Below are 25781 nucleotides of genomic sequence, written 5' to 3'. Positions count from 1 at the left end.
AGGGTCTCTGCCTGCTTGGACACTAGTTTCAACTCCTGAGTAGTTGCGGTTGGTGTCGGTTAGAGCTGATCTGGGAACATATTTAGCAGTAGGTAGGTAGCACCGTATGTTGAATGAATGGTTAGGAACGAGGAGGAGGTGTGGGTTTTTGGCTCAGCAGATCCTGGATCAGATTCAGTAGCTCGTTGGTTGACTGTGATGTGGAGGGTAAAGTCTAATGACATGTAGCGCACCAAGCAGGCACAACCAGAGGGGAAAACACACGATAGACATAGAGAGAGATAGAAAGACATGGATAGAGGAGGATGTGGATACAAAGAGGGGTGAGACAAAAAACACAGATCAAGATAAAGAAAGAAAAGAGAGAGAAACAAAAGAAGGGAATATACACTGAGTGTACATAGGGCTGTGGCGGTCATCACATTTCGTCAGCTGGTGATTGTCATGCAGATAACTGCCGATCTCACGGTGATTGACCGCTGATTAGCATAAACATGTTTAGCATCTCCGGCTTCAATGCACAGCCTACAAGCCACTGATGCGAACCTTTTGGAAAATCTACATTTATAAAGTCTAATCCATCCACGTAATATAGCCATCACAATACATCTATTATTCATTTTAGGTCTAAAGAAACATGTTGACATGAAGAACATGTTGCCTATTTTAGAAGAACTGAATAACACTCTGAGTTCTCCTTATGATAAGGCTCTGATCTGGCTATGCCATATGGCTGTGGGCGACACTAGTTCATTTAGCAGACTGGATTAGTTTATAATTCCCGTGGCATTATTTTGTATTGTTTTACATGAAGAACAATACAATTGAACAAAGCTAAATAAAATAGAAAGGATATTTTTTCCAAACGATTTCCGAGGGACTGCGCCCATACGGCTATTCTGTGTTGAGCGGTTAACAAAGGAACAGGTCTTCCTATCTGCTTCATTTATTTATTCATGCAACTTTAGCTGTGATACAAACGTTGGGCTATATGTTTAGAATTTGAATACATTCTAAGGCCGTATGATGCGACAAATGATGATTTGAAAAAAGCTGAATGAAAGGGAATCACTCTGCTGTGTTTCTTACGCAGGCTGCACACACTTCATCAGTCTCTCATTCCCTATTTGACAAGCGCTGGATAATATTCTCACCCATCAGACTATTCTCAATTTAATCTGGTCTTTACATATAGCCTATTAATATATGTGTGGAATTATTTTTTATGAATAAAAAAATTAAAAAACACGTCATCCGTAGCCTTTACTGGAAAAGCGAATGGAGGTTTTGTGTGGTTACGTGTTTAAAATGCCAAGTAGGGAACAACGTTTATAAAGCGGATTCATGAATATATATAGCAGTAAGAGAAAGCTGGGATCTTCTTTTAAATTATGTCCAGTCAAAACTGTTTTCACATGCGATCGCACAATGTTGGCTTATAAGAACAGGTTTCACTAGGCTCTGTAGGCTATGGGCACTACAACCATGTTCCAGGGGTCTTGGGCTTAGAAGCTACGTTTGGAGTTATTTGGCCACTTTAGTTGTGATTACAAACCTTATCAAAACATATAGGCCTATGGGCTAGACCACACAATGCACGCGACTATGATCTAATAAAAGTCCTCAAGAAAATGCATGTGCTGTTTCTTGCCTTAGATTGCACACACTGGGCATCATTCACAAGGGATAATATTGTCACCCATCAGACTATTCTCAATTTAATCTTGTCTTTCCATATGCTAAATAATATTTGTGTGAGATTAATGTTGGTTTAGAATGGGCCATTATCATGTACCTCTCAGCCATATGCACTTGAATAGCGACCGGAAGGCACTTTTCCCACGGTTCATTTTCATGCCAGCTAGGTAGGCTACTCCGATTGTAAAGCGAAGCAATATGCTTAATGTTAGGAGTGTTGAGAAATAAATATAGTTAGCCTACAGATAGCTGATGGGATCCTCCTCTTTTTAATAGAGACAATCAAAAGTCTGAGTTTGCCAGACGCACCGGTTTGCGTGTGTCAAGAACTGTATCGCTGCTGGGGTTTTCACGCTCAACAGTTTCCTGTGTGTATCAAGAATGGTCCACCACCCAAAGGACATCCAGTCAACTTGACACAACTGTGGGAAGCGTTTGGAGTCAACATGGGCCAGCATCCCTGTGGAACGCTTTCGACACCTTGTAGAGTCCAGGCCCCCGACGAACTGAGGCTGTTCTGAGAGCAAAGGTGTTCTTAATGTTTTGTACGCTGTGTACAGAGGAGTACAGCCGTAAAGACAGAGAACAGAATGAAATGAATGAAGAAAAAGAAGGGTGTGAGTATGATAGTGAAGTGCTCCCTGAGTAGCGCACCCTAGCTGCAGGTCACATGGAGAGCGCCCGTGCCTTGGCGGCTGCCCCCTGTGCCCGCTGCACCGTGCCCTGGCACCCCTCTCTGCCCACCAGCTGGCCTCTCTCAAACAGACCCTCGTGGCTCGTCCCTCCTCTTCCTCCTCCTCTTCCTCCTCCTCCTCCTCCCCCTCTTTCCAGACCTCCGTCAGCGAACGTCAGCATACCTGCAAAGGTCATGTTTAAGTTCAAGTCTTAAGGATCCGCCCATTTTTCTCAATTTTTGCCTAAAATGACATACCCAAATCTAACTGCCTGTAGCTCAGGACCTGAAGCAAGGATATGCATATTTTTGATACCATTTGAAAGGAAACACTTGGAAGGTTGTGTAAATGTGAAATTCTTTCGTAAAATAATATAACACATTAGATCTGGTAAAAGATAATACGAAGAAAAAAACATGCATTTTTTTGTATTTGTTTTGTACAATCATATTTGAAATGCAAGAGAAAGGCCATATTGTATTATTCCAGCCCAGGCGCAATTTAGGTTTTGGCCACTAGATGGCAGCAGTGTATTTTCAAAGTTTTAGACTGAATCAATGAACCATTGCATTTCTGTTCAAAATGTTGTAGATTAACAAGAATTTCGGCTTTCTGCCAATATCAGATATGTCTATGACCTGGGAAATGTTCTTGTTACTTACAACTTAATGCTAATCGCATTAGCCTATGTTAGCTCCACCGATCCCATAGAGGTTTTAAACCGAAATCTAACCTTACTGCTACACATTAAACCCCCCTCTAAATATACAGAATAATTGAAAAAGACCCTGCTACAGATTCCTTTTACAAAGTGAGTTGTGTCATTTAACAGTGAGAGAGAGAGAGAATGAACTTGTTTAGTTCAACCTTATAAGATAAGTATAAAGAGAGTGTTGCTGAGATTCTACTGTTTACCGTATCCCTGCACACATCCACTCTTGAACTCTCCCTCGAACTTCATCCCGTCGAAACGACTGAAGACGCCTGCGCCTTGGAACTTCCCCTGAATGAAGTCTCCTTCGTACCTGCAAGAGACACACAGATGCACAAACAGTGGGGTGTGTTCATTAGGCACCAAACGGAAGAACACAGATGGAAACAGGGAGGAACTAACTGGGTTTGTCCAATAAGAAATTATCAGGTCTGTGGACAATGCTGTCAACATTTACATTTTAGTCATTTAACAGACCCTCTTATCGAGAGCGACTTACAGGAGCAAGTGCCTTGCTCACCTAGTCGGCTCAGGGATATGAACCAGAGACCTTTTGGTTACTGGCCAAGCGATGTTAAATCTTCTTGACGCACCCATCCCGTTAGCGGGATCATTTCCGGCATCATCCGCTGAATTGCAGAGTGCCAAATTCAAATTAAATTACTAAAAATATTTAATTTTCATGAAATCACAAGTGCAATATAGCAAAACACAGCTTAGCTTGTTGTTAGTCCACCTGGCGTGTTCGATTTCAAAAAAGCTTTTCGGCGAAAGCATACCAAGCATTTATGTAAGGACATCTCTCTCAGCAGACAAAACATTACAAACAGCTAGCAGCAAAGAAGATTGGTCACGAAAGTCAGAAAAGCAATAAAATTAATCGCTTACCTTTGATGATCTTTGGATGTTTGCACTCACGAGACTCCCAGTTACACAATAAATGTTCCTTTTGTTCCATAAAGATTATTTTTATATCCAAAATACCTACATTTGATTGGCGCGTTATGTTCAGAAATCCACAGGCTCGAGCGGTCATGACGGGGCAGATGAAAATTCCAAATAGTATCCGTAAAGTTCGTTGAAACATGTCCAACGTTTTTTATAATCAATCCTCAGGTTGTTTTTACAATATATAATCGATAATATTTCAACCGGACTGTAGCTTCTTCAATAGGAGAGAGAGAGAAAATGTCTGCTCCACTCTGTTGGCGCATTCAAAACGCTGCTGGCACCCAGCTATCCAATAACGCGATGTGATCATTCTCACTCATTTTTCAGAATAAAAGCCTGAAACTATGTCTAAAAACTGTTCACACCATGTGGAAGCCATAGAGAAAGGAATCTGGTTGATATCCCTTTAAATGGCGGGAAGGCATGCAATGAAACAGGGAGATTAGTTTCTCTTAGGCACTTCCTTGTTGGATTTTCCTCAGGTTTTCACCTGCAATATCAGTTCTGTTATACTCACAGACAATATTTAGACAGTTTTGGAAACTTTAGAGTGTTTTCTATCCTAATCTGATTATATGCATATTCTAGATTCTGGGCCTGAGAAATAGGCAGATTCATTTGGGTACGTTTTTCATCCAAACATCAAAATACTGCCCCCTACACTCAACAAGTTAACCGCTAGGATACCTCACACAACATGAACCTACGCTACATCATCAAACACCTGGATAACCCAAAGACATATGCAGTGATTTTGTTTGTGGATTTTAGTTCAGCATTCAATAGCATCATCCCAGAACTGTTACAAGACACTCCTAGCTGAACGTGTCCAGTTCCATCTGTCAGTGGGACACTGACTTGCTGTCCAACTGGAGCGCCACAAGGATGCGTGCTCTCGCCTCTACTCACTCTACACCAATGACTGCACCTCCAACAACGCATTTGTCAAACTACTCAATTTTGCAGATGACACAGCTCTAGTCATCACCGAAGGCGATGAGTCCATGTACCATGGAGAGGTCGACCGGTTAATGGCACGGTGCAGTCGCAATATCCTGGAACTCAACACAGAGAAAACCGTGAAAATGGTGGTTGACTTTAGAAAATGCCCCCCACAATCTCTCCGCCTCTAGATTGATGGCTCAGCTGTTAACACAGTTGAATCACTCAAATTCCTGGGCACCATCATCTCCCACAACCTCAAATGGGAGGACAGCATCACGGAGGTCGCCAAGAAGGCACAGCAGCAGATGTATGACTTGCGACAGGTGAAAAAACTCAATCTCCCAGTCAATCCTGAGACGGTTTTACGCATTAACCATCGAGTCCATCCTCACCTCTATAACCGTCTGCTTTGGGCCTGGATCTGCGCGCCGCAAGGGAAAACTGCAATGCATTGTCCGATCTGCAGAGAGGGTCATCGGCTGCCACCTGCCCTCCATCGAGGTCCTGCTCGACTCCAGGACAAGGAAGTGTGCAGGAAAGATCATTGCCAACACCTCCCACCCGGTCACCCCCTTCTCCAAAAATGCCCCTCTGGCAGGCGGTTCAGGTCACTCATGACAAAAACTGCCACCTGAAAAGTTTATTCCCCCGGGCCGTGGCCCTCACCGTGGCCCTCACCGTGGCCCGCACCGTGGCCCTCACCGTGGCCCTCACCGTGGCCCTCACCGTGGCCCGCACCGTGGCCCTCACCGTGGCCCTCACCGTGGCCCTCACCGTGGCCCGCACCGTGGCCCTCACCGTGGCCCTCACCGTGGCCCTCACCGTGGCCCGCACCGTGGCCCTCACCAACCAGCTATCTGGCCAATAGAGACTGAAGGACTATGGACTCGATGCTGCACACCGCATCAAGCCATCTCTGAACTGTAATCTAAATAACTGTACTATACTGCATTGCACTCTGTTCATCTCTGAAAATAGACATATTTATACTGAAACTATACAGCCACTGTGTATCAAACGTAACCTTTGTTTTAACTTGTCTGTATTCTGTATCTAAATGTTGTCGTTCACTAGCAGCACCATATCACCAGGTAACATTCTGATTATGTTGTCGTTCACTAGCAGCACCATATCACCAGGTAACATTCTGACTATGTTGTCTTTTACTAGCAGCACCATATCACCAAGTAACATTCTGACTATGTTGTCTTTTACTAGCAGCACCATATCACCAAGTAACATTCTGACTATGTTGTCGTTCACTAGCAGCACCATATCACCAGGTAACATTCTGACTATGTTGTCTTTTACTAGCAGCACCATATCACCAGGTAACATTCTGACTATGTTGTCTTTTACTAGCAGCACCATATCACCAGGTAACATTCTGAATATGTTGTCGTTCACTAGCAGCACCATATCACCAGGTATCATTCTGACTATGTTGTCGTTCACTAGCAGCACCATATCACCAAGTAACATTCTGACTATGTTGTCTTTTACTAGCAGCACCATATCACCAGGGACCATTCTGACTAGGTTGTCTTTTACTAGCAGCACCATATCACCAGGTAACATTCTGACTATGGTGTCTTTCACTAGCAGAACAATATCAACAAGTAACATTCTGTAACGGTTTTCTATATGAGAAGGAGAGTCGGACCAAAATGCAGCGTGTAGATTGCGATTCATGTTTAATGAAACAAACGTAAAACACGAATCAATGCAAACACTACAAAATAAAGAACGTGATGAACGTAACGAAAACCTAAAACAGCCTATCTGGTGAAAAACACATAGACAGGAACAATCACCCACAAACACACAGTGAAACCCAGGCTACCTAAATATGGTTCCCAATCAGAGACAATGACAAACACCTGCCTCTGATTGAGAACCATATCAGGCCGAACATAGAACTAGACAAACTAGACATGTAACATAGAATGCCCACTCAGATCACACCCTGACCAATCAAAACATAGAAAATACAAAGTAAACTATGGTCAGGGCGTGACAGTACCCCCCCCCCAAGGTGCGGACTCCGGCCGCAAAACCTGAACCTATAGGGGAGGGTCTGGGTGGGCATCTGTCCGCGGTGGCGGCTCTGGCGCTGGACGTGGACCCCACTCCATGACAGTTTTAATCCCCCTCCTAAACGTCCCTAAATAGGTTACCCACCACAATGATAACATGGGACAGAGGGACAGCTCGGGACAGAGGTAACTCGGGACAGATGGGTAGCTCAGCCCTGAGAGGAAGCTCAGCACTGAGAAGAAGCTCAGCACTGAGAAGAAGCTCAGGCAGGTGGTTAGATCCGGCAGATCCTGGCTGGCTGGCGGTTCTGGAAGATCCTGGCTGACTGGCGGATCTGGGAGAATCTGGACGACTGGCAGATCTGGGAGAATCTGGACGACTGGCAGATCTGGGAGAATCTGGACGACTGGCAGATCTGGAAGAGTCTGGACGACTGGCAGATCTGGAAGAGTCTGGTCGACTGGCAGATCTGGAAGAGTCTGGACGACTGGCAGATCTGGAAGAGTCTGGACGACTGGCAGATCTGGAAGAGTCTGGACGACTGGCAGATCTGGAAGAGTCTGGACGACTGGCAGATCTGGAAGAGTCTGGACGACTGGCAGATCTGGAAGAGTCTGGACGACGGGCAGATCTGGAAGAGTCTGGTCGACTGGCAGATCTGGAAGAGTCTGGTCGACTGGCAGATCTGGAAGAGTCTGGACGACTGGCAGATCTGGAAGAGTCTGGACGACTGGCAGATCTGGAAGAGTCTGGACGACTGGCAGATCTGGAAGAGACTGGTCGACACAGACTGGCTGCTCTGGCTGCTCCATGCTGACTGACAGCTCTGGCTGCTCCATGCTGGCAGACTGCTCTGGCTGCTCCATGATGACTGGTAGCTCTGGCTGCTCCATGCTGACTGGCTGCTCCATACTGACTGGCAGCTCTGGCTGCTCCATGCTGACTGGCTGCTCCATGCTGACTGGCAGCTCTGGCCGCTCCATGCTGACTGGTTGCTCTGGCTGCTCCATGCTGACTGGCTGCTCCATGCTGACTGGCTGCTCCATGCTGACTGGCGGCCCTGGCTGCTCCATGCTGACTGGCGGCCCTGGCTGCTCCATGCTGACTGGCGGCCCTGTCTGCTCCATGCTGACTGGCGGCCCTGGCTGCTCCATGCTAACTGGCAGCTCTGGCGGCTCCTTGCAGACTGGCAGCTCTGGCGGCTCCTTGCAGACTGGCAGCTTTGGCGGCATCCTGCAGACTGGCAGCTCTGGCGGCTCCTTGCAGACTGGCAGCTCCATGCAGACTGGCAGCTCCTTGCTAACTGGCAGCTCCTTGCTAACTGGCAGCTCTATGCTAACTGGCAGCTCTATGCTAACTGGCAGCTCTATGCTAACTGGCAGCTCTATGCTAACTGGCAGCTCTATGCTAACTGGCAGTTCTGAACAGGCGGGAGACTCCGGCAGCGCTGTAGAGAAGGCAGGCTCTAACAGCGCTAAACAGGCGGGAGACTCCGACAGCGCTGGAGAGGTAGAGGGCTCCGACAGCGCTGGACAGGCGAGGCGCACTGTAGGCCTGATGCGTGGTGCTGGCACTGGTGGTACTGGGCCGAGGACACGCACAGGAAGCCTGGTGCGGGGAGCTGCTACCGGAGGGCTGGGGTGTGGAGGTGGTACTGGAAAAACCGGACCGTGCAGGCGCACTGGAGCTCTTGAGCACCGAGCCTGCCCAACCTTCCCTGGTTGAATGCTCACGGTCGCCCTGCCAGTGCGGCGAGGTGGAATAGCCCGCACTGGACTATGCAGGCGAACCGGAGACACCGAGTGCAAGGCTGGTGCCATGTAAACCGGCCCAAGGAGACGCACTGGGGACCAGCTGCGTAGAGCCGGCTTCATGGCATTAGGCTCGACGCTCAATCTAGCCCGGCAGACACGCGGAGCTGGAATATACCGCACCGGGCTATGCACCCGCACTGGAGACACCGTGCGCACCACTGCATAACACGGTGCCTGTCCGGTCTCTCTAGCCCCCCGGTAAGCACAGGGAGTCTGCCCAGGTCTCCTACCTGGCATAGCCATACTCCCTGTTAGCCCCCCCCCAAGAAATTTTTGGGGCTGCCTCTCAAGCTTCCATCCGCGTCGCCGAGCTGCCTTCTCATACCAGCGCCTCTCTGCTTTCACCGCCTCCATTCTACGGTAACCTTCCTCGCACTGCTCCAGCGAATCCCAGGCGGGCTCCGGCACTCTCCCTGGGTCGGCCGCCCACCTGTCGATCTCCTCCCAAGTAGTATACTCCATACTGTACTCCTCTTTGGGCTGTTCCTGTTGTTTCTTCTCCCGCTGCACCTTAGTGCGGCTACACTCCCCTGGTTTAGCCCAGGGTCCTCTCCCGTCGAGGATTTCCTCCCATGTCCAGAAATCCTTATTGCGCTTCTCCTCGCGCTGCTCCTGCCTGTTGACACGCTGCTTGGTCCTTTTGTGGTGGGTGATTCTGTAACGGTTTTCTATATGAGAAGGAGAGTCGGACCAAAATGCAGCGTGTAGATTGCGATTCATGTTTAATGAAACAAACGTAAAACACAAATCAATGCAAACACTACAAAATAAAGAACGTGATGAACGTAACGAAAACCTAAAACAGCCTATCTGGTGAAAAACACATAGACAGGAACAATCACCCACAAACACACAGTGAAACCCAGGCTACCTAAATATGGTTCCCAATCAGAGACAATGACAAACACCTGCCTCTGATTGAGAACCATATCAGGCCGAACATAGAACTAGACAAACTAGACATGTAACATAGAATGCCCACTCAGATCACACCCTGACCAATCAAAACATAGAAAATACAAAGTAAACTATGGTCAGGGCGTGACACATTCTAACTATGTTGTCTTTCACTAGCAGCACCATATCACCAGGTAACAATCTGACTATGTTGTCTTTTACTAGCAGCACCATATCACCAGGTATCATTCTGAATATGTTATCTTTTACTAGCAGCACCATATCACCAGGTAACATTCTGACTATGGTGTCTTTCACTAGCAGCACCATATCACCAGGTAACATTCTGACTATGTTATCTTTTACTAGCAGCACCATATCACCAGGTAACATTCTGACTATGTTGTCATTCAAAAGCAGCACCATATCACCAAGTAACATTCTGACTATGTTGTCTTTTACTAGCAGCACCATATCACCAGGAACCATTCTGACTATCTTGTCTTTCACTAGCAGCACCATATCACCAGGGACCATTCTGACTATGTTGTCTTTTACTAGCAGCACCATATCACCAGGTAACATTCTGACTATGTTGTCTTTCACTAGCAGCACCATATCACCAAGTAACATTCTGACTAGGTTGTCTTTCACTAGCAGCACCATATCACCAGGTAACATTCTGACTATGTTGTCTTTCACTAGCAGCACCATATCACCAGGTAACATTCTGACTATGTTGTCGTTCACTAGCAGCACCATATCACCAGGTAACATTCTGACTATGTTGTCTTTCACTAGCAGCACCATATCACCAGGTAACATTCTGACTATGTTGTCTTTCACTAGCAGCACCATATCACCAGGTAACATTCTGACTATGTTGTCTTTCACTAGCAGCACCATATCACCAGGTAACATTCTGACTATGTTGTCGTTCACTAGCAGCACCATATCACCAGGTAACATTCTGACTATGTTGTCTTTTACTAGCAGCACCATATCACCAAGTAACATTCTGACCTTGTTTCTTTTCACTAGCAGCACCATATCACCAAGGAACACTATGATTCTGATTTTAGTTTTCTGTAGCAAAGCATTTAAAAGTGTTTTTCACTGCTTACCATAATGAATAGGACCCCAATGTCAAGGAGTTTGTTTCTGCACACTGATTGTGTTAACTTTGTTTTGAGTGGATTTAAAAAAAAATGTATTTGTTAGGCAGTTGTCTGGTGAATAACTATTTAGTGAGCTATGCTGTCATATAATAGATATCATTCAGCTGAGAGATGTCACCAAGAAGTCTCGAACAAGAACAGAATGCTGTCAGAACACAGACAAATATAAGCAGAGAACCTTGACCTGAGGTGGGTGGAATCTTCACTGATGGACTGATCCATTCTCCTGTTCTCACAACCCAGGTCTGCTACGTGCTCTGTGACACGGAATACAATACACAGCAATAAAAAAGTCCATTTGTGCAGCGATTCCTTTTACTTTAGCCGCGCAGTGGGTGACGTTGCCGAGATCCTCGTTAAAGCAACTGACACTTAATTATCTCAATCAAGCTCTGCTCTCAAGGTGAAGGAGGTTGGTTATAATTGCGATGCAAGCAACACAAATTGCATCCCCGCGTGACTTTGTGTGACATCGGAGTAGAGTTGGATCTAGAGGAAAGCGGTGCCTGTTGCTTCTAAAATCACAACACTAAGAGAACATCTGTTTGCAAAACCACATGGGCGCGGTAAGGAAGTCTTCTCCAGTTAGAAGTAACACGAATGAAGACAATGAACAGGGGAGATATCTAAATGCAACACGTTGCCTCAGGGCATCGGTCAATATAAATGTGCTGTAAGGGGGAATAAGGTCGTTTGAGACACAGCCGGCGTTTTAGACGTCAGACAGTTTTAATGTCATTAGCAGGGTCAAAGGTGAAATAGGAATGGTGAGACATTGTTACCTGGATCCATCAGGGAAGACCAGCATCCCACAGCCGTTGAAGAGTCCGTTCTCGAACTGACCCGTGTAACACGTCCCGTCACTTAAAGTCAGCTGGCCTAGACCATGTCTCAGACCTGGGGGACAGACAAACCAGTTAGTTACTGGTCTAGACCCTGTCTCAGACCTGGGGGACAGACAAACCAGTTAGTTACTGGCCTAGACCATGCCTCAGACCTGGGGGACAGACAAACCAGTTAGTTACTGGCCTAGACCATGTCTCAGACCTGGGGGACAGACAAACCAGTTAGTTACTGGCCTAGACCATGCCTCAGACCTGGGGGACAGACAAACCAGTTAGTTGCTGGCCTAGACCATGTCTCAGACCTGGGGGACAGACAAACCAGTTAGTTACTGGTCTAGACCCTGTCTCAGACCTGGGGGACAGACAAACCAGTTAGTTACTGGTCTAGACCCTGTCTCAGACCTGGGGGACAGACAAACCAGTTAGTTACTGGCCTAGACCATGTCTCAGACCTGGGGGACAGACAAACCGGTTAGTTACTGGTCTAGACCCTGTCTCAGACCTGGGGGACAGACAAACCAGTTAGTTACTGGCCTAGACCATGTCTCAGACCTGGGGGACAGACAAACCAGTTAGTTACTGGTCTAGACCATGTCTCAGACCTGGGGGACAGACAAACCAGTTAGTTACTGGCCTAGACCCTGTCTCAGACCTGGGGGACAGACAAACCAGTTAGTTACTGGTCTAGACCATGTCTCAGACCTGGGGGACAGACAAACCAGTTAGTTAATGGTCTAGACCATGTCTCAGACCTGGGGGACAGACAAACCAGTTAGTTACTGGTCTAGACCATGTCTCAGACCTGGGGGACAGACAAACCAGTTAGTTACTGGTCTAGACCATGTCTCAGACCTGGGGGACAGACAAACCAGTTAGTTACTGGCCTAGACCATGTCTCAGACCTGGGGGACAGACAATACCAGTTAGTTAGTTAGTTACCAGTTAGCTAGACCATCATTGTAAATAAGAATTTGTTCTTAATTATTTAACATTTATTGAATAAATAAAGGTTAAATAAAATACACAAATAAGTCAGTTAGTAGTTAGTTAGTTACACGTTTATTCGTTATCAGCTAGTTAGTCACAAGTTAGTTAGTTATGTTAGTTATCAGTTAGTTAGCGAGCAGGCAAGTTAGTGCAAAATTAAATTGCAATAGACCGAACTGGACAAAAATAAAAAAATGTCAAATTCACTCTGAAACATGAATGAAAGAAATCAAAAGACCACCTTCTTTTTCATAATAATTGTTCGTAAATCACCATGTGGATAAAGGATGGAGATGTGTCATGTGGAAGAGGTTAATGCAAGGTGAAGAGCTTATTGGACCATATGAAACCACCAGCTCTATAGTACAGCTGCTATATAGACTCTCTGGGTTTCGGCCTGTACCTAGAACTTTAAAAAAGCCTGTCTGTCTCGCCTTTATCCGTACAGACTATACAGTACATGAAGGCCTTTGTTGGTCAAATCTGCATGGCTATTCTTCAGGTAGTTGGGTCGTGAAGTAATTGTGAAGTAATATTATTATAATAGGGCCAGAACACTCAATTGCTCCAAATACCTTACAACCGGAGTCAGGCTCTTTGTCAGTACTTAGAGCTTCAAAATAGTCTGTCTAGCTGTCTGTCTAGCTGTCTGTCTAGCTGTCTGTCTAGCTGTCTGTCTAGCTGTCTGACTAGCTGTCTGTCTAGCTGTCTGACTAGCTGTCTATCTAGCTGTATGTCTATCTAGCTGTCTGACTAGCTGTCTGTCTATCTAGCTGCTGTCTAGCTGTCTATCTAGCTGTCTGTCTATCTGTCTGTCTATCTATCTATCAATCTGTATATCTAGATGTCTATATCTGTCTGTCTGTCTGTCTGTCTGTCTGTCTGTCTGTCTGTCTGTCTGTCTGTCTGTCTGTCTGTCTGTCTGTCTGTCTGTCTGTCTGTCTGTCTGTCTGTCTGTCTGTCTGTCTGTCTGTCTGTCTGTCTGTCTGTCTGTCTAGCTGTCCGTCTTTCTCACTTTTGTCCTTGTTCTTTAGACTATACATGCAGCTTATTTAGAAGTGCCAGGTCTGTCTACTCAAACCCACATCACTTGTCATGGGGTGGTTGGGTCAGGAAAAAAAATGTATTGCTCCAAATACACCTCTCAGGGCTTCCAAATACACCTCTCAAGGCTTCCAAATACACCTCTCAGGGCTTCCAAATACACCTCTCAGGGCTTCCAAATACACCTCTCAAGGCTTCCAAATACACCTCTCAGGGCTTCCAAATACACCTTTCAGGGCTTCCAAATACACCTCTCAAGGCTTCCAAATACACCTCTCAGGGCTTCCAAATACACCTCTCAGGGCTTCCAAATACACCTCTCAGGGCTTCCAAATACACCTCTCAGGGCTTCCAAATACACCTCTCAGGGCTTCCAAATACACCTCTCAGGGCTTCCAAATACACCTCTCAGGGCTTCCAAATACACCTCTCAGGGCTTCCAAATACAACTCTCAGGGCTTCCAAATACAACTCTCAGGGCTTCCAAATACAACTCTCAGGGCTTCTTCCAAATACAACTCTCAGGGCTTCCAAATACAACTCTCGGGGCTTCCAAATTTTCTTGGAAGTTGAAAAGAGGCTGCCTGTCTTTCCTTGGTCCTTGTTAACGTCTATACTGTTGTTTCTTTGGGAGACCTGGGCATGTTCTATTCAAACATACATCTCAGGGTCTCTGTAACCTATATAGTTAAAGAAAATTACACTTTTCGTGGGCAGTTGGATCGAAAGTAATTTAACAGTGAAGTGGGACTAAAAGATTGTCTTGCTCTAAGACATACCAATCTCAGGGTCTCTGAATGTTCTTGGAACTTAACAAACAGGCTGCCTTGTCACTTCTAGTAAAGAATGTGAGTAAAAAAAAGAAAAAATTCTAATGTTTTGTCCTGTCAGTCGACGTAGATTTAACACATACCCTCTAGGAGGCATTCAAGCCATGTCTCAACACACTGCATTTTACAACTGTGCGTATTGTAGGCTACAGCATTCTCCCAATTGTAGCCTACTGAATGAGGTCCACTGCATGGAGTCCACTGAATGAGGTCCACTGCATGGAGTCCACTGCATGGAGTCCACTGAATGAGGTCCACTGCATGGAGTCCACTGCATGGAGTCCACTGAATGAGGTCCACTGCATGGAGTCCACTGAATGAGGTCCACTGCATGGAGTCCACTGCATGGAGTCCACTGAATGAGGTCCACTGAATGAGGTCCACTGCATGGAGTCCACTGCATGGAGTCCACTGAATGAGGTCCACTGCATGGAGTCCACTGCATGGAGTCCACTGAATGAGGTCCACTGAATGAGGTCCACTGAATGAGGTCCACTGCATGGGGTCCACTGAATGAGGTCCACTGAATGAGGTCCACTGAATGGGGTCCACTGAATGAGGTCCACTGCATGGGGTCCACTGAATGGGGTCCACTGAATGAGGTCCACTGAATGGGGTCCACTGAATGAGGTCCACTGAATGAGGTCCACTGAATGGGGTCCACTGAATGAGGTCCACTGCATGGGGTCCACTGAATGGGGTCCACTGCATGGGGTCCACTGAACGGAGTCCACTGAATAGGGTCCACTGAATGGGGTCCACTGAACGGAGTCCACTGAATGGGGTCCACTGAATGAGGTCCACTGAATGAGGTCCACTGAATGGGGTCCACTGAATGAGGTCCACTGAATGGGGTCCACTGAATGAGGTCCACTGAATGGAGTCCACTGAATGAGGTCCACTGAATGAGGTCCACTGAATGGGGTCCACTGAATGAGGTCCACTGAATGAGGTCCACTGAATGAGGTCCACTGAATGGAGTCCACTGAATGAGGTCCACTGAATGGAGTCCACTGAATGGAGTCCACTGAATGAGGTCCACTGAATGGAGTCCACTGAATGGGGTCCACTGAATGGAGTCCACTGAATGGGGTCAGGTGAAATGTTCTGAGCTTCTCGTTGCTCCGTAGGTATTTGGGCAGCAAGACGTTTGAACGTAAAGTATCGGAGCACACAAGTGAACACAGTGGATTAGGATTTAGGAAGGGGGAGGTGAGAGTGAGAGAGAGAGAGGAAGGGGGAGGGTGGAGGGAGGGGGAGGTGAGAGTGAGAGAAGAGGGGGAGGGTGGAGGGAGGGAGGGGGAGGTGAGGTGAGGGTGAAAGAGGGAGAGGAAGGGGGAGGGTGGAGGGAGGTGAGGGTGAGTGAGAGAGATGAGGGTGGTTTTCTGCTGCCAGATACTAGTGTACTAAATTAGTATAACACATTATTAGGATTTAGGAAGGGGGTGAGAGAGGAGGGGTGAGAGGAGTGGAGGGAGGAGGGGTGAGAGGAGTGGAGGGAGGAGGGGTGAGAGGAGTCGAGGGAGGAGGGTTGAGAGGAGTGGAGGGAGGAGGGGTGAGAGGAGTGGAGGGAGGAGGGGTGAGAGGACTGGAGGGAGGAGGGGTGAGAAGACTGGAGGGAGGAGGGGTGAGAGGACTGGAGGGAGGAGGGGTGAGAGAGGGGTGAGGGAGGAGGGATGAGAGAGGGAGAGGAAAGGGTGAGGGAGGGAGGGGTGAGAGAGGGAGAGGAAAGGGTGAGGGAGGGAGGGAGGGGTGAGAGAGGGAGAGGAAAGGGTGAGGTAGGAGGGGTGAGAGAGGGAGAGGAAAGGGGGAGGGAGGGGTGAGAGAGGGAGAGGAAAGGGTGAGGGACAGAGAGGTGAGAGAGGGAGAGGAAAGGGTGAGGGAGGGAGGGGTGAGAGAGGGAGAGGAAAGGGTGAGGGAGGGAGGGGATGAAAGAGCACAGGGCTGCCAGCTAGTGGTGTAGATTGACTAAATTAGATGTGCCATCTGTCACTATGACTACACAAACCTCCTCTCTCTAATCTCAGTTCAGTTTTTTTTTATTTTTATGAGATTTGGACGGCGAGGTAAAACTAAACTGGCTGTTAGACGAAATACAGTCAAGAGCCTTCCGGAATCAAATCAAATTGTATTCGTCACATGCACCGAATACAACAGGTGCTTACTTATAAGCCCTTAATGTGTGTGTCTGCACGTGCGTGTGTATGTGTGTGTGTGGGCCGTACGGTGTTGACATGGGATTTGTGTCCCCCAAATCTCAGTGTCGAAGCCAGCCAAGTAGAGTTAAGTAAGAGGCGGTGGCTGAGATTTCACAAGGCTTCCTTCCACTGACTGAGGTCCACTGAATGTTGGTTAGATAGTAGGTTTTGTTGTGGAATTGTTAGATATTACCTGTTAGATACTGCCTCGCTGTCGGATCTAGAAGCATAAGCATTTCGCTACACTCGCAATAAGATCTGCTAACCATGTGTATGTGACCAATAACATTTGATTTGATTTGTCAAGCAGGGACGTCAGTCGTCTTACACGAGGCAAGAGGGTTGAAATAGCAACCATTTAAAACCTAAAGGACACAAGAAAGTGCATTTCTATCCCATGTTTCTCTAGCTCACGTGATCAAGGTCAAATTCCTGAACTGTCAAAAACATTCTGAATGAAAATGTTTGGGAAATGACTTCACAGTTTGACAGAACTATTATCAATGCCGCAAGTTGTTTCCAAGCAAGATATGTATAACACACAAACATCTCCCCATACTACTACAACTAATTCATTTCCCCCAGTATTACAACTAATTCATTTCCCCCAGTATTACAACTAATTCATTTCCCCCAGTATTACAACTAATTCATTTCCCCCTAGTATTACAACTAATTAATTTCCCCCTAGTATTACAACTAATTAATTTCCCCCCAGTATTACAACTAATTAATTTCCCCTATTGTACAGAGTAATTAGCCTTACCAGTTTAGCTAAAGCAGTCATGTTACTGGATCAAATCAAATCCAATTAAAATTGTATTTAAAGTGCATTAAAAAATAGCAACACACTTAACATTAAAACAATACAATGAAAATAATTATAAGCAAACAAGAAGCCGTAAAATGTAGAAAATAAAAAGTACACAGTCTAAAACAATAAAAGCACTAATTAAAGGCCAAGCTTCGGACCAGCTAATAGATTGTGTACACTACTGTACTTACAAGCTGCCCGTCTCTCCTTTCGTCTAGTTTGATTCCAGAAATCAGTCCAGTTTAATCTGGTGAACGGTTCTTAGCATCGCGTCGTTGGGGCCAATCTTGTTGTTAGGTCACGGTTGCCAAGGTTGCCATGCTAATTTAGCTTTAGCTGAATTTGTCGGCTTTTATATCAATCAATAGTCCTAGTGCACTGACCCCCCCCCCCCCCCCCCCACACACACACACACACACAAACAAACACACGCACACACACACACACACACACAAACACACACACACACACAAACACACACACACACAAACACACACACACACACACACAAACACACACACACACACACAAACACACACACACACACGCACACACACACAAACATCTCTGTCAAAGTTGTCTTTCTTAGCTAATAACAGACTTGAACGGTGGATAATAAAATATATGCCATCAGTCAGCCTGTCTCCTGGGTGTCCCACTTCAACCTGTTAGCTATACCTGTCAATACAAACAATCACCCTTACAACAAGGGAACTAAACAACACACCAGACACACCAAATGACCTCTGACCTCTCTGAAGCCACCATATGTTATCAGTTAAACAGAACGGTTTTCTAAAATAGCTCCAAACTTGTTCTCTAGTTATTGTGGCATCCTTTATCTCTGGGGCTACCGTGACGTCTCGTGTTTTTGTCAAACTGCAAATACTGGTTTGGTCAGTGTAGCGTTAATGTGGATATTACGCGGCTGTGTGTGTGTGTGTGTGTATTTGTTTGCTTGTGTATTTGTATGTGTGTTGTCGCTATGACAGCAGAGGGTATATAGTCTGTAGAGAATTGCCGGTGGATACAGATTCTGTTTTTGACCTAGAATTAGTACAGACGACACACCCTTAGGCTCCAGCCTACCACTCCTCTCTGCTGTTTACTCAGAAGCAACAATCTGGACTGAGTTGAGACTTTTGATTCGTTTGAAACCTCCAGACACCTGCGGCTGACACAGTGAGAAATACATCCAGAGGGGGAATGGAGCATGTAAAGTACCTGCTAACTTTACTTTCATGTCTGACGTGTACTGTTGGAGTACATACATGTTGTATTTATACCGAGTAAAAATAGAAACGCAACATGCAAAGTGTTGGTCCCATGTTTCATGAGCTGAAATAAAATATCCCAGAAATGTTCCATACACACAAAAAGCTTATTTCTCTCTCATTAAACAGGTGCTACACAGGGCGCCCTGTGCTAGGGACAATAAAAGGCCACTCTAAAATGTGCCTTTTTGTCAAACAACACAACATCATAGATGTTAGTCTCAAGTTTTGAGGGAGTGTGCAATTGGCATGCTGACTTCAGGAATGTCCACCAGAGCTATTGCCAGAGGATTTAATGTTAATTTCTCTACCATAAGCCGCCTCCAACATCCTTTTAGAGAATTTGGCAGTACGTGTAACCGTGTAACAACGCCAGCCCAGGACCCCCACACCGGCTTCTTCACCTGCAGGATTGTCTGAGACCAGCTATAAGTGATAAAGGGATGAGTAAAGTGATAGAGGGATGAGTAGAGGGATAGAGGGATGAGTAAAGTGATAAATGGATGAGTAAACTGATAGAGGGATGAGTAAAGTGATAGAGGGATGAGTAAAGTGATAGAGGGATTAGTAAAGTGATAGAGGGATTAGTAAAGTGATAGAGGGATGAGTAAAGTGATAGAGGGATGAGTAGTGATAGAGGGATTAGTAAACTGATAGAGGGATGAGTAAAGTGATAGAGGGATTAGTAAAGTGATAGAGGGATTAGTAAAGTCATAGAGAGATGAGTAAAGTGATAGAGGGATTAGTAAAGTGATAGAGGGATAGAGGATAGAGGGATTAGTAAAGTGATAGAGGGATAGAGGGATTAGTAAAGTGATAGAGAATAGAGGGATGAGTAAAGTGATAGAGGGATGAGTAAAGTGATAGAGGGATAGAGGGATGAGTAAAGTGATAGAGGGATAAAGGGATAGAGGGATTAGTAAAGTGATAGAGGGATAGAGGGATTAGTAAAGTGATAGAGGGATTAGTAAAGTGGTAGAGGGATAGAGAGATGAGTAAAGTGATAGAGGGATAGAGGGATGAGTAAAGTGATAGAGGGATAAAGGGATAGAGGGATTAGTAAAGTGATAGAGGGATAGAGGGATTAGTAAAGTGATAGAGGGATTAGTAAAGTGGTAGAGGGATAGAGGGATGAGTAAAGTGATAGAGGGATGAGTAAAGTGATAGAGGGATAGAGGGATTAGTAAAGTGATAGAGGATAGAGGGATGAGTAAAGTGATAGAGGGATGAGTAAAGTGATAGAGGGATTAGTAAAGTGATAGAGGGATGAGTAAAGTGATAGAGGGATTAGTAAAGTGATAGAGGGATAGAGGGATTAGTAAAGTGATAGAGGGATTAGTAAAGTGAGAGAGGGATTAGTAAAGTGATAGAGGGATGAGTAAAGTGATAGAGGGATGAGTAAAGTGATAGAGGGATGAGTAAAGTGATAGAGGGATTAGTAAAGTGATAGAGGGATACAGGGATGAGTAAAGTGATAGAGGGATTAGTAAAGTGATAGAGGGATTAGTAAAGTGATAGAGGGATGAGTAAAGTGATAGAGGGATGAGTAGTGATAGAGGGATTAGTAAAGTGATAGAGAGATGAGTAAAGTGATAGAGGGATTAGTAAAGTGATAGAGAGATGAGTAAAGTGATAGAGGGATTAGTAAAGTGATAGAGGGATAGAGGATAGAGGGATTAGTAAAGTGATAGAGGGATAGAAGGATTAGTAAAGTGATAGAGAATAGAGGGATGAGTAAAGTGATAGAGGGATGAGTAAAGTGATAGAGGGATAGAGGGATGAGTAAAGTGATAGAGGGATAAAGGGATAGAGGGATTAGTAAAGTGATAGAGGGATAGGGGGATTAGTAAAGTGATAGAGGGATTAGTAAAGTGGTAGAGGGATAGAGGGATGAGTAAAGTGATAGAGGGATAAAGGGATAGAGGGATTAGTAAAGTGATAGAGGGATAGAGGGATTAGTAAAGTGATAGAGGGATTAGTAAAGTGGTAGAGGGATAGAGGGATGAGTAAAGTGATAGAGGGATAGAGGGATTAGTAAAGTGATAGAGGGATAGAGGGATGAGTAAAGTGATAGAGAGATGAGTAAAGTGATAGAGGGATGAGTAAAGTGATATAGGAATTAGTAAAGTGATAGAGGGATGAGAAAATTGATAGAGGGATTAGTAAAGTGATAAAGGGATAAGTAACATGAAAAAGGGATGAGTAAAGTGATAAAGGGATGAGTAACATGATAAAGGGATGAGTAAAGTGATAGAGGGATAGAGGGATTAGTAAAGTGATAGAGGGATAGAGGGATTAGTAAAGTGATAGAGGATAGAGGGATGAGTAAAGTGATAAAGGGATGAGTAACATGATGAAGTGATGAGTAAAGTGATAGAGGGATGAGTAAAGTGATAGAGGGATTAGTAAAGTGATAGAGGGATAGATGGATTAGTAAAGTGATAGAGGGATAGAGGGATGAGTAAAGTGATAGAGAGATGAGTAAAGTGATAGAGGGATGAGTAAAGTGATATAGGAATTAGTAAAGTGATAGAGGGATGAGAAAATTGATAGAGGGATTAGTAAAGTGATAAAGGGATAAGTAACATGAAAAAGGGATGAGTAAAGTGATAAAGGGATGAGTAACATGATAAAGGGATGAGTAAAGTGATAGAGGGATAGAGGGATTAGTAAAGTGATAGAGGGATAGAGGGATTAGTAAAGTGATAGAGGATAGAGGGATGAGTAAAGTGATAAAGGGATGAGTAACATGATGAAGTGATGAGTAAAGTGATAGAGGGATGAGTAAAGTGATAGAGGGATTAGTAAAGTGATAGAGGGATAGAGGGATTAGTAAAGTGATAAAGGGATGAGTAAAGTGATAGAGGGATTAGTAAAGTGAGAGAGGGATTAGTAAAGTGATAGAGGGATGAGTAAAGTGATAGAGGGATTAGTGAAGTGATAGAGGGATACAGGGATTAGTAAAGTGATAGAGGGATTAGTAAAGTGATAGAGGGATGAGTAAAGTGATAGAGGGATGAGTAGAGTGATAGAGGGATACAGGGATTAGTAAAGTGATAGAGGAATGAGTAAAGTGATAGAGGGATAAAGGGATTAGTAAAGTGATAGAGGGATGAGTAAAGTGATAGAGGGATGAGAAAAGTTATAGAGGGATGAGTAAATTGATAAAGGGATGAGTAAAGTGATAGAGGGATGAGTAAAGTGATAGAGGGACAAGTAAAGTGATATTGGGATGAGTAAAGTGATAGAGGGATTAGTAAAGTGATAGAGGGATGAGTAAAGTGATAGAGGGATGAGTAAAGTGATAGAGGGATGAGTAGAGTGATAGAGGGATTAGTAAAGTGATAAAGGGATGAGTAAAGTGATAGAGGGATGATTAAGTGATAGAGGGATGAGTAAAGTGATAGAGGGATGAGTAAAGTGATAGAGGGATGAGTAAAGTGATAGAGGGTTTAGTAATGTGATAGAGGGATAGAGGGATTAGTAAAGTGATAGAGGGATGAGTAAAGTGATAGAGGGATTAGTAAAGTGATAGAGGGATTAGTAAAGTGATAGAGGGATTAGTAAAGTGATAGAGGGATAAGTAAAGTGATAGAGGGATGAGTAAAGTGATAGAGGGATGAGTAAAATGATAGAGGGATTAGTAAAGTGATAGAGGGATTAGTAAAGTGATAGAGGGATAGAGGGATTAGTAAAGGGATAGAGGGATTAGTAAAGTGATAGAGGGATGAGTAAAGTGATAGAGGGATGAGTAAAGTGATAGAGGGATTAGTAAAGTGATAGAGGGATTAGTAAAGTGATAGAGGGATAAGTAAAGTGATAGAGGGATGAGTAAAGTGATAGAGGGATAGAGGGATTAGTAAAGGGATAGAGGGATTAGTAAAGTGATAGAGGGATGAGTAAAGTGATAGAGGGATGAGTAAAGTGATAGAGGGATTAGTAAAGTGATAGAGGGATTAGTAAAGTGATGGAGGGATAAGTAAAGTGATAGAGGGATGAGTAAAGTGATAGAGGGATGAGTAAAGTGATAGAGGGATTAGTAAAGTGATAGAGGGATGAGTAAAGTGATAGAGGGATGAGTAAAGTGATAGAGGGAATAGTAATGTGATAGAGGGATAGAGGGATTAGTAAAGTGATAGAGGGATGAGTAAAGTGATAGAGGGATTAGTAAAGTGATGAGGGATAAATAAAGTGATAGAGGGATGAGTAAAGTGATAGAGGGATGAGTAAAGTGATAGAGGGATGAGTAAAGTGATAGAGGGATGAGTAAAGTGATAGAGGGATAGAGGGATCTTGCCTTCCCTCCACTCCCCATGGTACTCTTCACCGTTGGAATAGGTGAAGGATCCTCTTGTCAGGGTCATATCACACAGGTCCTGTTGTACACACACACACACACACACACACACACACACACACACACACACACACACACACACACACAAACACACACACACACACACACCAATTATTATTGGGTTATGATACTACATACCATGATGGGTTATGATACTACATACCATGATGGGTTATGATACTATATACCATAGTACCATGATGTGTTATGATACTATATACCATGATGAGTTATGATACTATTTACCATGATGGGTTATGACACTATATACCATGATGGGTTATGATACTATATACCATGATGGGTTATGATACTATATACCATGATGAGTTATGATACTATATACCATGATGGGTTATGACACTATATACCATGATGGGTTATGATACTATATACCATGATGGGTTATGATACTACATACCATGATGGGTTATGATACTATATACCATAGTACCATGATGGGTTATGATACTATATACCATGATGAGTTATGATACTATATACCATGATGGGTTATGATACTATATACCATGATGGGTTATGATACTATATACCATGATGGGTTATGATACTATATACCATGATGGGTTATGATACTATATACCATGATGAGTTATGATACTATATACCATGATGGGTTATGACACTATATACCATGATGGGTTATGATACTATATACCATGATGAGTTATGATACTATATACCATGATGGGTTATGATACTATATACCATGATGGGTTATGATACTATATACCATGATGGGTTATGATACTATATACCATGATGAGTTATGATACTATATACCATGATGGGTTATGATACTATATACCATGTTGGGTTATGATAAACTATATGCCATGATGTGTTATGATACTATATACCATGATGTGTTATGATACTATATACCATGATGGGTTATGATACTATATACCATGATGGGTTATATAACCATGATGTGTTATGATACTATATACCATAGTACCATGATGTGTTATGATACTATATACCATGATGGGTTATGATACTATATACCATGATGGGTTATGATACTATATACCATGATGGATTATGATACTATATACCATGATGGGTTATATAACCATGATGGGTTATGATACTATATACCATGATGGGTTATGATACTATATACCATGATGGGTTATGATACTATATACCATGATGGATTATGATACTATATACCATGATGGGTTATGATACTATATACCATGATGGGTTATGATACTATATACCATGATGGGTTATGATACTATATACCATGATGGGTTATGATACTATATACCATGATGGGTTATGATACTATATACCATGTTGGGTTATGATAAACTATATGCCATGATGTGTTATGATACTATATACCATGATGTGTTATGATACTATATACCATGATGGATTATGATACTATATACCATGATGGGTTATGATACTATATACCATGATGGGTTATGATACTATATACCATGATGGGTTATGATACTATATACCATGATGGATTATGATACTATATACCATGATGGGTTATGATACTATATACCATGATGGGTTATGATACTATAAACCTCCATCCCAAAGTACTTCGTGCCCCTCTAAATGAATGGGTGCATGACTCTTCTGCAAACACCCACAGAGCGCTAACCTGACTGAGACACATTTTGGCGCACAGTTTGGAGCGCTCGCCCAGACAACCCGTGGTTTAACTCACACAGAGAACTGATCTCTGCATTATTTTTGCGGTAGGCAGTACAGAGACCGTAAAATATTCATATGAGCGCCATGACGTTAGGCTTTTTAATGATGTGGTCTTTATTCTATTTGCAACTAATGAAAATGAATTATCAGCCTATAGCCTACTGAACGAACGAATGGCCTACCCGAACTATAGCTGTGATGGCAGGTCAGGGCGAAATAATATGATCAAGAACACAGTTATAGCCTAAGAATGGAAAGTCCATCGAGATATTCCATTGCTCATTGTTGTAAACTAGGCTGTGTCTCTGACACAGGGACGTTTGAAGGATTCTCATCCTATTTTTTCTCCTCTGGATATAATGATGTTACATCAGTACATGTGAATAAAACCAAAACACTTTTATATATTTAACAATAAGAAAAGGAATCCAGTAATTCATAGATATTGTTATTCTCTTAATGCAGCCTATGAATCAATACAATAGAGGATGTATATGCCCCGTCTAAAATGTTGCCACAGTAACGGTGCGATTTTCCCTTTCACGTTGCCGGCAGATAGCATTGAGAAAATCATCATTGCCACGGCGATTAAACAATCAAATTATTTACCTGCTAGGTATTTTACACCAAGAGAATCCACCTTCCCTACATCACTGACAGAAAACCGGTTAGTGGATGATTCTACACCTTCCAGTGAAAATTAGCTTTCCGTATTCTCGCATCTCCTGGCAAGAGGCTTCAGCATTATTCCAAGGTGGCGCGGTCCTATTGAGCATCTTTCACTTGACCTTGATTCAAACACTCATCCGATTGGCTGTC

At 44.1% G+C, this 25781-nt stretch overlaps 1 protein-coding gene across 2 annotated transcripts; it reads right to left on the bottom strand.

Annotated features, from left to right (window-relative positions):
- Window positions 1-674: 674 nt before the first annotated feature.
- On the bottom strand, window positions 675-25781 carry LOC110485612 (MORN repeat-containing protein 4). Of its 2 annotated transcripts, XM_036940096.1 has the most exons (5): window positions 25572-25781; window positions 23196-23274; window positions 11689-11803; window positions 3288-3397; window positions 675-2555 (listed from the first exon to the last, which is right to left on the bottom strand). In XM_036940096.1, the coding sequence occupies exons 2-5, from the start codon at window positions 23260-23262 to the stop codon at window positions 2365-2367; spliced, it is 483 nt and encodes a 160-aa protein (XP_036795991.1). In that variant the 5' UTR covers window positions 23263-23274; window positions 25572-25781; the 3' UTR covers window positions 675-2364. The 2 variants fall into 2 exon arrangements, with proteins under 2 accessions (XP_036795991.1, XP_036795990.1); XM_036940095.1 differs by lacking the exons at window positions 23196-23274; window positions 25572-25781 and adding an exon at window positions 14696-16114.

The sequence above is a fragment of the Oncorhynchus mykiss genome, chromosome 13 (assembly GCF_013265735.2).
Source record: "Oncorhynchus mykiss isolate Arlee chromosome 13, USDA_OmykA_1.1, whole genome shotgun sequence".
Classification (NCBI taxonomy): domain Eukaryota; kingdom Metazoa; phylum Chordata; class Actinopteri; order Salmoniformes; family Salmonidae; genus Oncorhynchus; species Oncorhynchus mykiss.
This window is presented reverse-complemented; position numbering and strand designations above follow the sequence as displayed.

Bases quoted from the DNA above. Each gene is read 5' to 3' on its own strand.
- LOC110485612 (XM_036940095.1), bottom strand. From the start codon at position 15,323: ATGCAGTGGACCCCATTCAGTGGACCCCATGCAGTGGACCTCATTCAG. The intron at 11,804-14,695 runs GTATGTGTTAAA...TCTGTCCCCCAG, and splicing joins GCTTGAATGCCTCCTAGAGG to GTCTGAGACATGGTCTAGGC. The intron at 2,556-3,287 runs GTAAACAGTAGA...TGACCTTTGCAG, and splicing joins TGGATGTGTGCAGGGATACG to GTATGCTGACGTTCGCTGAC.